Below are 13,265 nucleotides of genomic sequence, written 5' to 3'. Positions count from 1 at the left end.
ATGAGGAAGCACTTTTGATTCCAGCAGAGTTTTCCCATCCCAGAGGCGAAACCTCCCCTCCAAGACCTGAATTTGCCTTCCAAACTTGTTTCTAATCCCTTTCTTCAGCTGCTTCACATCAGATGCACTGTAGAAGCTTTCAACAAAAACAGATAAAGAACAAGAAAAGAGAAATCATGGACGGTGAGCAGTTTGGCCTCTAATCTTCTAGTCTTGTTTCTGCGCACTTAGAATTTGCAAACAAATATACAGAAAGACGGGTGATTCTGTACATGCTTTTTTTTTTAACCTAATGGTATGTCAAGATGAAGGTCTGGAGTCATTGACAAGCATGTACATTCTGTGTGTGAATTTCTATCTCCCCAGAGAGAGGAGGAACCTTTCAAGGCAAAGAGTGGTTTTTGCTCCATTACACCAGCTCCTACATCCCTTCCAATACTAACGCTGGATAGAAGAAATAGAAACAGTATGCCAAGGACTGGGGACCTTCAAGGCTGTATGTACAGGACTCTGTGTGTGTGTGTGTGTGTTTGTGTGTGTGTGTCTGTGTGTGTGTGTGTGTCTGTGCATGTGTACACAAAGATGCACACACACAAAGGCCTTGTGCTTAACGCCCACTTCAAAGACAGGCTGGTTCTGTGACAAGTTCCTTGGACCTGAGCCCTGAATGCCTTACACTTCTACCCTTGGTCTGTGCCTAACTGAATGGGTGGGGTCCTACCAGAGGGCCTCTTACCTCTAAAGATCCGCCTCTGAGACCCCAAGAGCTGGCAGACCTCAGCAGAGGCCCTGCAGGAGTTGACACATTTCTGCATCCCATCGGCCAGGTCGAACAGCGTCACGTTGGAGGCCAGGGAAAAGGTGGTTTGCAGTGACATCACCACCGCACTGGGCTCCCTACAGGCAAAATATGTAGGTTTTAATTGTCCTAAAATGACATGTGGGCCGCAGGGCTTTTGGAAATTGAGTGTCCTCCCCATTCTCCAGTGAGGGCCTGGGAGAGTATGAAGTTCCAGTGACCTTGGCCCTGGATCACCCTATGGCCCAATCAAAACAAGGCCCAGTTTTGTTGCCATCACCCATGTCAGAACATCCTCCCCTTTCTATAGACTGGTTCACAAACTAATATAATCCTGTTACTTACCTAGAAGCATGGGCTGTGGATCGGGTATAACCAGGTAATGTTGAAAAACACACATTTAACTGAAAGGAAGAACAGGTTTATCGTTAACTGTGAGTCAGACAAAAGCCTTAAACCTAGAACGAATTTTCAGGATCAAATAGGCGTTTTCCAGCCATCAGGTTGTCAGCAGGCGGCCTTACGCAGGAGTGGTGTCTTTTTTGTTCCTTTCTTAAATGCCTTTCTGCTCTTATTCTGTTGTTCCATGAGTACAAAGGGAGAGAGGCAGATAGTAAATCAGTGGGGAAAATCTTGGCAGGAAATGATGTTCAGAACAGCACCCTTGGATGCAAAACATCTTCAAAGGAGCAGATCTTTTCTAAGACCCAGGGTTTCAAAAACCTCAGAGGCAACTGTTTATTTGGACTTTGCATAGTGAACAAGCCTCGCTGAAAAGGCTGGGCTCCTTTCAGCTACCCCAGGTCTGGCAGGCCTGACACAGACCCCCCCCTCATAATCTACACTGAGTTGACCTAACTCACAGATAGGTCCTCTTCAGTAAGGCTCTCCATAGGAAATTACATTACATGGGTCAAGAGCCCTTTTGTTGAGAGCAAATTAAGAGCGACTCTCCCTGTGTTTGCCTTGTGCTCTCGGAAAGAGCAGAAAATCCCTGTGGGGCATGTGAAGTACCATGCCTGCTTCTCCACTCCCGCCCCCCACCCCGCACAGTAGGGGCTGGGGATTCCTTTTATGCAGCAGAGGGTCTCAATACCTTGACCAATGCAACCCACCTGTCTTCAAAGCCTGTGTGTCAGACACATCTCACCCTTCACAAGACGGATTCAAACACGGGATGCTATCAAACCCTTTTTTGGCTTTGTATGACATTGCTTTATATTCACAAGGCAATGATTTATTATTATTATTATTACTTAAACTTTTTTTCCCAGGAAAAAACAGAAATAGCACATTTCAGAATAGAACGGCACCTTGGGAAAGACTACTTGAGTCATAGCCTAAATCTTCTCTAGTCATAGCCAGATCTTCACTATATCTTGGGGGTGGGGATGTCACATCACTAATAAATTATATGTTGATACTGGGTAAAAATTAGCAAATCAGATAAGTCACTGAGCTCCGTGTAATGGGAAGGACTGTACCTCTGCACGAGTTTCTCAGCCCCTGTACTACCTTCGAAGGAAATACTGACCTACAACCGAACTAAGACGCAGCTGCGGTGCGGTGCCAAGCACACCAGGTACAGGGTTAGTAGACGTAAAACCCTGTCATATAGTCAAGGATTTGACGTTACGCAAAGAGAGGTCTGGCCCTTGACTCCTGGGAGGTAACTTCTAAGCCTTTGGAATGTCCTGCCTTTGTTTACCTGGAGACCCTGGGCTGCTCCAGATAATCTAAGAGTGTGATTTATGGTGGGGTTTGGGGTTACCTCTCCAGAGTGGCTGGAGACTGAGGTCAGCCATATGTGCAGTTGACTACCTGTGTTTTGGCTCTAGACACCAAGGCTCGGGTGAGTCTCCCTGGTTGGTGATACTCTATGAATATTGTACACATCATTGCTGAGAGGAGTTAACCCTGTCCATGACCCCATGGGGAGACGACGACTGGAAGCACTGAATTTGAATCCCTCCTGGACTCTGCCCCATGCATCTCTTCCCTTAGCTGACTGTAACCTGGATCTTTTCACTGTAATAAACCGTAACCACAAGTATAACAGCTTTCAGTGAGATCTGTGAGTCCTTCTAGTGCATTATCAAAACTGAGGGTTTCTTGGGGACCCCCAAACTCACAATTGGTGTCAGAAGTGAGAGTGGTCTCTAACTTTGCACCTGCTCTGTGTAAGCTCAGGCAATGTCACTAACTTCCAGAGCCTGCCAGTTTTCCCTCTGTAAAAGTGTTGGCAATACCTCTTATAGGAGTGACGCATCTGGTAAAGTGCCTGTCACAGAGTAGATGCTCAGCAGATACAGAAATGGAATTGGAATGTACATTTTACACAAATAAAACCCATGGTCCCATAAAATCCTATAGGTTTTGGCTAATATACTCTTACCCATAAAGAACAAGTAAAATTAAAATCAGAAATCAATCTCTAAAACTTATTTTAATGGCAAATTTCAATTTTCTGAGCACCAAATCTTAGACTACGGTAGCAGCTGAGAGGCAAAATTTACTATCTGAGCTTCATCTCTATCTCTTCTTCTTTCCTCTCCATTTTTCTTTTTTTCTTTCTTGTCTTTTTCCTGACAAAAAGCAGGCAAGGAGGGAAAGAAGAAGAATCAAAGGCCCCTAGATAATCTACTCAGTGAATTCTCAACCCCGGATAATAGGATTAACTGTTCCACCTTTGGCATTCCCTTGAGAGAAAAGCATCATTCTCTCCAGGTTCCAAAACACAGACAGGAAAATCACACAGCATGTCAACAGCAGATGGGACAGTAGGATTTTCTGGGTCTTTCCGCTTCACCAACAGCTCTTATCGGTGCATGTCACCAAAATGTCTGTAACTATGAGTCTGAACATGGAAAAGAAATGCCAAGGCACCGAAAAAGGCTGCATGGGAAGACACATTAGAAGAAATGCTTCTACAGGCATCACTGGTTCTCAACACCTCCCATCTATTTCCGAGAGGCCTTTAATTTTACCCTAAAGTTCACCTTCCAAATATAATAGAAATGAACAGCCCAGGAGATACAGCTGATCCCCAGGATGTTCCCGATTCTGAATAAAATTTGTTCTAGAAAACAAAGGACTAGCAGGAAGATGCCTTTCGGGAAACCTACCGTTTTGGTGATCTCATTTTCAACTTCATGGAAGTCTGAATGTTTTTCCACGGTGGTATTAAGAAATATTTTCTTCAATTTAAACTCTGTCACGAAGGTTCTAACTGAAAATGAAAACATAACCTGTCAGACCTCACAAGGTTCACGTACGCATGGCTGAGTGTCTGTAAATCTCAAGGCACCCAACTTTGTTCCACCTCCCAGGATGCTCTCTGTGCATTTCTTTCTCCTGGAGGGTGGAGACCACTCCTCCCTCTTCAGGGCTCCTCTAGCAATGGGAGCACCTACTGAGCTGAGCTGAAGACTCAGTTTGAGCAGACCTTTGGGTGAGAGGCTCCAAAGAGCCTTTTGCATATGTGTGAGGGCTCTGAATGAGCTTTCCTCATCTCTCCAGTGGCCTCCCACATCTTAGATGCTCAGTGAAGCTGTAACAGAGAAGAGAGATGAGCTGGTCTAAAGAACACACTTCCAGGAAGGCGGGGGGAGACGTGGGGTTGGAAAGACAAACGCTCGTGGGCCCCTATAAAGCTTCGGATGGAGGAAAGCTCTTTCTCTCTAGGTCTTTTACCAAGTTAGTCAGCCCTCCACTTCAAGGGCGTGCTCTAGTTTCCTCTTCTCATGAGAGTCACCTCCATCCATTCCCCATTCCTCTTGCTCAGAGGAAATGCCTGTTCTATCATTGATAAAAGAGGCTTCCAGAAGCCAGGTTACTTCCCAAGATCATCCAGCTCCCAAGGGCCAAAATTAACATTTAACGTCATGTGTGTCCATCTTCCAAGTTCTTCTTTCCCCCTAAACCTCCAGCCCCCTGAGGAATCTCATAGTCTAAGGACAACCAAGTGGCTACAGAGAAAGGTGTCAAACATCTGTAGCAGGACTCCACTCAGGGGGCTGCCAGACTGCACGACTACAAGCCATATAATGAAAACAACCCATATTCAAGATACTGTTGGGTTCAGACATGAAAGAAAATAGCCCCATTTTCAAGGCCCATTTCACTCATAAAATAAAATTCTAGTTAACATCAATTTGTGCTGATTGGGCCCGAGGGTGATAGAACTTACAAATGGGCAGGCAATCAAAAATTAGGACAGGGCTTCCCTGGTGGCGCAGTGGTTGAGAGTCCGCCTGCCAATGTAGGGGACACCGGTTCGTGCCCCGGTCCGGGAAGATCCCACATGCCGCGGAGCGGCTGGGCTCGTAAGCCATGGCCGCTGAGCCTGCGTGTCCGGAGCCTGCGCTCCACAACGGGAGAGGCCACAACAGTGAGAGGCCCGTGTACCGCAAAAATAAAAAAATAAAAAATAAAAATAAATTAGGACAGCCTGCTTTATATCTGGCTCTTATCTTCCTTTAGATTAAATTCTTATCTTTCCCTCTGGACAAGAAAAAAATATAAATAAATCCAAACACAGAAACACATGAAGCTGCTCTTTCATAGAAAGCTTGCCTGCTGAATTAAGAAAAAGGCCCACAAATGAGCCAGGGAAAACATTTAACATCTTATACTTACTGTCTAAAGCCCTTAATCCTTATTTAACATCTTTTTTGCTTGTTCTACAGTTCAGCGAAGCCAGCTGCTTAGGACTCTTTCTGAGAAGCAGAGAGCTCTTTGAAAACATTCCTGGCCAAATGAGAGAGCTTCAGCATGCTCTAATTTGCATATTCCTCGGATGTTTATGAACAATGAAGCTAAATGACTTGAAAAGGGAAAGATGATTCTTAGCACAATAAGTGGCTCTCCTCCTGATGCATGGTGCCTGTGGGACCCTCCACATACAGGCTTCCAGAACAGTCACCCTACCCCTTCGTCCTCCCATCTCACAGGTCTAGGTCTGTGCCCAGACTCTGTGCAGAAACATACGTATGGTAACCATCAGGTATACAGATCTCTTCTGAACCAGGACAGTAAATGTGGCCTCTGCATCTGTGTGAAAACGAATAAGGCACCGCAGTGTCCCCCCAGCCCTGCCCTCTCCCAGACACATTCCCATCTTCACGCTGCAGTTACATCATCTGGCTTTAGGGCAATTTTTTTTTCCCCCGCGGTACGCGGGCCTCTTACTGCTGTGGCCTCTCCCATTGCGGAGCACAGGCTCCGGATGCGCAGGCTCAGCGGCCATGGCTCACGGGCCCAGCCGCTCCGCGGCATGTGGGATCTTCCCAGACCGGGGCACGAACCCATGTCCCCTGCGTCGGCAGGCGGACTCTCAACCACTGCGCCACCAGGGAAGCCCTAGGGCAATTTTTAACTGTTGATTTACACAGGTTATCTAAATGAGTTTTTAAAGATCCAAAATTATTGCTTTATATTCAAAGTAGTTTCTCATTTTCATTGCTTTCAGCTCTGGTCCAAGAGATTAGAAGACTAATGTCAAAAGATACCTCCCATCTGGAGACCCCTACCATTTTCCAAGCTTGCTCAAATATATTATTTATTTGATCTTCATAAGAACCCTGAGTGGGAAGCAGAGCAGGTGGTAAACTGATTCTGCAGATGAGGAAAGTGATGCTCAGGGGTCAGTGGGCTGTAGGTGCTGGACATGGAGCTGCAAGCCTGGCATTTGAGTCCCTGGCAAGTGTACTTTCCATACTGTTTCAAAATAAAATCATTTCCATCATCTCCATTCTTTTTTTTTTTTTTTTGCTGTACGCGGGCCTCTCACTGCTGTGGCCTCTCCCGTTGCGGAGCACAGGCTCCGGACGCACAGGCTCAGCGGCCATGGCTCGCGGGCCCAGCCGCTCCGCGGCATGTGGGATCCTCCAGGATCGGGGCACGAACCCGTGTCCCCTGCATCGGCAGGCGGACTCTCAACCACTGCGCCACCAGGGAAGCCCCATCATCTCCATTCTTAAACTGAAAACTCCTTGCTGATTTCTTACAGGGTGTAGCTAAATGGAATAGGTGACCCAACTGCAAATAATCTATTAGAATACGAGGACTTCTCGACTTTGACTGATGTCTACATTCCCAGATTTTTCTTCCTTAAATATAACGTTTCGACTTGATCCTTGTATTTTAAACAATTTTCTAAATCCTACCATTATTTTAGTAGGGTACCAACTACTGAAATACATTTCTAGCCCCAAGATGGAGCTGCACCTGCCTGGGGTGCCACGTCAGCAAGTCAAACTTTAGAGTTCCTGTAAACGCTCCCCTTGACCAGTAATGCAGCATATCAGTCAGCCAATCCCCAATAGTGAAGCCAACTCTGGGCTCTATACTTATTTCCTTGTTCCTTGATCTTTCTAAATAAGGTCAGATATGCAAGCCCAGCTAACCATGCCCTGTGTCCGCGTTGCTGCTTCTATAAAACTCACTCTTGCCCAAAGTGGCTCAGAAAGAGTCTTCCTTCCACTGCTTGTGAGAGAGACCCTGTACTTCCCCAGTCCATGGTCTGCTTTCCCTTGAGTAAAGGACATCAAACTCATTACCAAATTGTTTTAGTTTTGTCATTTGACACCACCTTCTTAAAAACTCTGATTATTCCCCTCAGCCTATGGGCAATGCAAGTCATGCAAAGAACACTTTCAAAGGACACAGACATTTGCTCTCTCAAAAACACATTTACTGAGCACTTTCTCTGTGTTGAGTATGACACTGGGCAATATAAGATGATTCCAAGTTGAGTCACTGTACCCACCAGCTCCCTATCCAGCTTAGATAACTCTATCTTCCTCACTTGTAATTTCTTCAAGTTCTTCATTGACCTCGGCACTCTAAACAGATTACACAGCCTGTGTGCAAGAAAGCTCCCAGAACCAACACAGCACTGCGTGATGGAAGGACTGTGGGCTGCAAACCTGGTGTCTCATCAAGTGGTTGTACAAGCTGGGCCACTTAGTACTTTGTCAGGGCCTTAGTTTTCATTTGGGTTGTTTGCTTTTTAACCTGTAAAATGGAGATTATATCTAAAACGAACCAGCTTCATAAAATATTAAATTTGGGATCAAAATGTGACAAATTGTATGACACAATTATGGCAGTAGCTTTGTAAAAACTATATCTTGTCTGTGGACAACAACATGAAGATCTTTTTTTTTGAATTAATTTATTTATTTATTTATTTATTTTTGGCTGAGTTGGGTGTTCGTTGCCATGCGCTGGCTTCTCATTGCGGTGGCTTCTCTTGTTGCAGAGCACGGGCTCTAGGCAAGCGGGCTTCAGTAGTTGTGGCTTGTGGGCTCTAGAGCACAGGCTAAGTAGTTGTGGCACACAGGCTTAGTTGCTCCGTGGCCTGTGGGATCTTCCTGGCCCAGGGCTCGAACCCCTGTCCCCTGCACTGGCAGGTGGATTCTTAACCACTGCGCCACCAGGGAAGCCCATGAAGATCGTTTTTAAAAATGAAAAGAATGTTGTGAATGTGGTAGGATAATTAGGGTTTTATTCTCTTTTTTCTCTCCCTCAATTTTTTTTTTTAACTCTTTGGTTAGAATATTCTTTTGATTTTTTTTTCCGCCTAACCATAGGGTGGAATGGTTAAGCAAATAGTGTTATGCAGAAATGATGGCATATTTATGCAGTCATTACAAAGTTTGTATAATAGTTTTAATAACATGGAAAAATGTTTAAGGTATAAAGTTTGTACAAATACCATATGACTTCAACTATATCAAAATATAATACACACTAAAAAAGACTGCAAATAAGGTGCTACATCTCTGAGTGGGGGAATAATAGGTAGTGTCTTCCACTCCCTTCTATATTCCTTAAAATTATGCCTTGGGCAAATATTGATTTTGATTAGGGAGAAAAACAATAAATGTTATTTTGCAAAATACATTGTGGTGCAGAGAAAATTCCAAGATAGATAAACTCTCTTACCCAAATTGCATATCCCTTTTTCCAGCTGGTACCCCACTGGGCATCTGCAGGTGAAGGATCCCTGAGTATTGTTGCACATGGCCAGGGGTGGGCAGGGGTTTGAGAGGCATTCATTCACATCTGCAGAGAAGGGAACACAAGGTCACAGTGAATCTGCAGCAGGCAGCACAATCATAATCCAGTACAAGGGGCACTTCTAAGGGCCAAATGGCACTGGGTGTGATGGGGCCTGGAAACGAGTAGACACTACCCTTGTTCTCAAGGCGCTACCAGTCTACTGAGGGTGGGGGCAGCCATGAGTACAACTAACTATAAATATAAGGCAGGATTTGAAAGTAAAGAGAAAGTAATGATTTTGATGGAAGGGAGAATTAAGGGCTATTTCAAATAACATCTGGACTAAGACTGGAAGAATTTTAATCAGCAGATGTGGGTAGGGGGATTCTAGGCTGGGGCACCAGCCCAGTGAGGGTCAGGAGCAGGAAAGTGTAGGGGTTTTCAGGGAGTGGTGGGTGGCCGAGTGTGGCAGGGATGTAGGGAGCCCGCATAAGGGAGCCAGATCGTGGAGGCTCGTCAATGTCATTGTCCGACGTTGCTCTGCAGACAACACATAAGCATGCTAATTCTCAGGTAAGCAGGGTATGCATTTTAAAGTCTTACTCCCCTACACTTTGGAGGAAAAGGGAGTTTACTGCCTCTCTCAGCGTGATACTGTACTGTAGACCACTGCAGATGACTTTTCCTCTTACCCACGTGGCAGTCATCTCCTTGCCAGGAAGGTGAGCACACACACTGGTACCCACGGCTGGTGGGGTCCACGACGCATTTCCCATCATGAAGACAAGGGTTAGTGGCACAGCTGTTAACTGAAAACACATTTCAGATATAAAGCAGTTAATCACACAGGAAAGGTAAGGGCAGTGCTAGGTAAATATTTAATTCTCCCAGCTAATATTTGATTCTTGCTTATTTCTGTGTACTTGCCCTGAAAGGCCACACTATGAAATAGAATGGGTTCCCAGAGGTGCAGAAGAGATGTATTGGGACTGGATGCTGGCACTAGCTGTGTACATACACACGTGTTAGACAGTTGGATCCCTAAATGCAGGAGCTGGTTCCAATCCAAATACTGCTTACAAGTCCCTCGGCTCGGGAATGACGATTACATTGCCTTGGGATACTTAACAAATTCGACTTGAATCAATGCCAATTTAAAACACACGTTAAGGAGAAAATGATGCCTGATCAACCATCCTCTGTGCTCCAAGTTTTCTCTTTTCTAAAGGTCTCACACTGTAACCGGGCCTCCACATAACGTGCAGTCCTTCAGAACAATGCCTGCAGGTAAGCACTACGACACCCTCTCTTTACGCGGTGTGACCATGAGCCTGTCTAATTCATCCAGGCCCTGGCGATGCACAAGCTCCACTGAACTCTTGGACTCCCAGCTCCCAGGTGCAGTGGCCACACTCTCTGTTTGGGTCTGTATAACTGGCCTTGTCATGCTACAGTTATACAATAACTGCCTGATAAAGGTTTCTGACGCACAGTTAGAAAAGCCAAAACTCATAACAGAAGGAGAAAAATCATCTCCAAGGAGAAAAGTCAGTGGTAGAATGAGAAAGAGAAGGCAGAAGTCAAGAGTTCTTACTCCAGAATAACCCTGAAGACAAATGGGCTAAACCCGAAGATGGTGTCCCGGCTCCTCACTGCTACTTCACATCTACCTTGAATCACCTGCATGAGCATAGCACCTATATGTACAAACACTGCACCCATGGACTCTGTCACAAAAGACATAGCAACAGCCAGTAACAATGTTCCTCATACTCACCTATAGTTATCACTGCAATGGCTATAATTGGCTTTAAGGGACACTTGTGAATTATGCTCTACCTGGTATTGGAATATATTTGGCATCTGGAAATGAAGCCTGGAGTCCTGAAGCAGAGATCCCAAACTTGCCAGAAGAAGGAGCCAGCTTCCATTCCCCAGCAAGGCTCGGACCACTGGCACCGAGCCCGTGGGGGCACCGATGCATCAGGGCTCTGCGGGGCTGCGTGGGGTCCATGGCCCTCCAGCCACGAGCTGGATGATGGCTGCCTGGTTGGAAATCGGCTTCTAACTCCCTTCCCTTCTTCCCTCCTCCCTTCAGTCCCCATTTCACCCCTTCACCAACAGCAGTTTTCCTTTCCTGAGTCTGGACAAGCTAAATATCCAGCAAATTTTGACCCTGACATCAAAGAAGGTATCATCCTACTTCCTTCTACCTTTCCTTAAGTGATAAAGAATCATGTGGATGGCTTTATTCCCCTTGTCCCAGCAACTTCAACATGGATATAAAGATACATAACCTCAGTGCAATGTCACACAGTCACTATGGGAAAGGTTAGTTCATCATCCTCTCACCAAACACATCTCTCCACCCACATTTATCCACTGACATCATAATCTTAGGGAGACAAAGGAGCCTGGGCTCCCCTGGATCAAGAGAAGTTTCCCCGGTGACTGGGGGGCTGGCTGACTAACTCAGAAGCTCGTGGCTCTGATCTGGGAGCAGGCACCTGCTCACCCTGTGTCTCAGACAGGCCACCTAGAGCTTCTTGACTCCAGTTTTCCACCCTTCAATCCTGCTTCACTACCCCACTCTGGCTTTGCTACAGTTAAAGGCATGCTTGAAAAGCTCTTGCAATTACGGGGCATTACAAGTTACAATGGCACTGCTACTGATGTCACACATGGCCAGCGGCATCCTCTGCTCTTTCTCCAGGAAGAATTCTGAAACTCAGGGGTGAGAAGACTGTCACCGTGACATTCTTTTCTGATTTAAGTGCTCCAACAGAAAGCGTTTGAGATCACAAAGCAGACACTGTCCTATGGCGGATACCAGCCACCCCGAGCCCCGTGCAGCCTCAGTGTGCTTGTGCGACTGTGTCCTACCTGAGGCTGGAGATGACGGTGCTGTGGACGACTGGGTGCTGCTCTGAGCAGTGAAGGTGGTCGATGTAGATGTCAACACCTTAGCTGTAGAAACAGGTGTGCTTTGGGGGGAAGGAGATGTTCTGAGGAAATGTGAAGCCAGGCTGTGCTCTTCTGTAGGGGCAAGCCCCGTGGTCCATTCTTTTGCTGATGTGGGCACACTGGTCAGGGCGATCGATCCGGTGGCGGCATCTCTATTCACTGGGCTCCTTTCTGTGGTGACGGCACCTTCTGTTGAGATGCGTACCACTAGGATTTCAGGACTGGTTGGCGGGAGCTGTTTTCCGGCCACTGTCTGTACTGTTGTAGGACCACCCGTCAGAGATGCTGTGCTTGATGGGGGTTGGGGGCTGGGCACGGGGGGATGAGAGGTCTGGAGAGTGGTAGCTACCAAAGCTGGAGACGCCTGGGCTAAGCTGGTGCTTGTGGCTGGAAGGGTTTGCTCAGTGGAGGACTCCGTTAAGTCCAGGGACAAAGAGATCCCCAGAGGAGGCCTCACTGTTACAGTTTCCGTGGCCTCCACGGGCAGAGTCTCTAGGCTCTGTGGCTTTGATTCCGTAACGAGCTTCCCAAGGTGTGGGCTGCTCTGGTTCTTAGGATCTGCTGTTTGACTGCTGGGGAGCATTGCCACGGATGATGCCATTATCGACGTCCAGGCTGAAGTCACAGGAGTGTCCCTTGCCTTGGGCAGGACCAGGGTAGAAGATGAAGGTGGGAGGATTGTCTGTGAGACAGACGGCGAGACAGGGGCAGATGCTGTCAGGGATACTAGTGAGGGTGGTGGCGAGGAAGACAAAGGTGTGGGCACATCAGGGGCGGACTGCAGTGGGTGAGTGGAGGCCCTGGTCGATGGCAAGGTTGACGAGAACCGGTAGGACTGCGACACTGAGGGCTGGGGCAAGGGGGCCCCCGACGAAGAAGACAATGACGTATCGCCAACGGATTCAGCATCGGTGTCCAGAAGAACCAGAGTGGTCAGCATATTAACGGCGGGTGTGCGGGATGGAGGGCTGGCCGTGCGCAGAACTAGTGCCGCAGTGGAAGACTGAGCGTATTCCCCATCGTGGGATGAGACGTTGCTTCTCTCTGCCTGAGCCTGAGAAGAGGAAGAAGAGTCTGACTGCAAAGAGCTTGAGATCTTAACAGAAGAGGTGGAACTCTCCCTTACGTCCAAGGATGAACTGTGGTCTGCAATGGACAGCAGTGCCCGTTCCCCTTTGGTGAAAGGAGCTGAAACGTAGGTGTGGTCTGTGTAGTCACTGGACGTCCCGTGTTCAGGGTGTGTGCCACTCACTGCATCGTAGCTCATTCCAGTGACTGCAAAGGGAAAAACCAAAGTTAGGTCAACTAAACAGACATCTGTGATCCTGCACTATGAGACAGACTTTCAGTGTCCCACCCATGAACGCCTGGAGGGTGACACACTTTCTCTGGATAGAGACAGTACGGGGAAGCAGGCAGGGTTTGAGTCTGCAGTGAGCGGACCTGCCCTCCTGTGAGGAGCACAGCGGCAGCAGGGGAAATGGTAATAAAAGAG

The 13,265-nt window shown here is 47.1% G+C and overlaps 1 protein-coding gene across 3 annotated transcripts in view; it reads right to left on the bottom strand.

The window, feature by feature from the left end:
- Nucleotides 1–13,265, bottom strand: part of HEG1 (heart development protein with EGF like domains 1) — a 91,521-nt gene that overhangs the window by 30,738 nt on the left and 47,518 nt on the right. For all 3 annotated transcript variants that reach the window (XM_060099415.1, XM_060099418.1, XM_060099416.1), the window contains 6 exons: nt 11,690–13,045; nt 9,499–9,615; nt 8,750–8,869; nt 3,925–4,028; nt 1,145–1,203; nt 737–897 (listed from right to left, as the gene is read on the bottom strand). In XM_060099415.1, coding sequence (XP_059955398.1) covers nt 737–897; nt 1,145–1,203; nt 3,925–4,028; nt 8,750–8,869; nt 9,499–9,615; nt 11,690–13,045 — 1,917 coding nt within the window. The remainder of the gene's footprint in view (nt 1–736; nt 898–1,144; nt 1,204–3,924; nt 4,029–8,749; nt 8,870–9,498; nt 9,616–11,689; nt 13,046–13,265) is intronic.

Source organism: Mesoplodon densirostris, chromosome 5 (assembly GCF_025265405.1).
Source record: "Mesoplodon densirostris isolate mMesDen1 chromosome 5, mMesDen1 primary haplotype, whole genome shotgun sequence".
Taxonomy (NCBI): Eukaryota; Metazoa; Chordata; class Mammalia; order Artiodactyla; family Ziphiidae; genus Mesoplodon; species Mesoplodon densirostris.
This window is presented reverse-complemented; position numbering and strand designations above follow the sequence as displayed.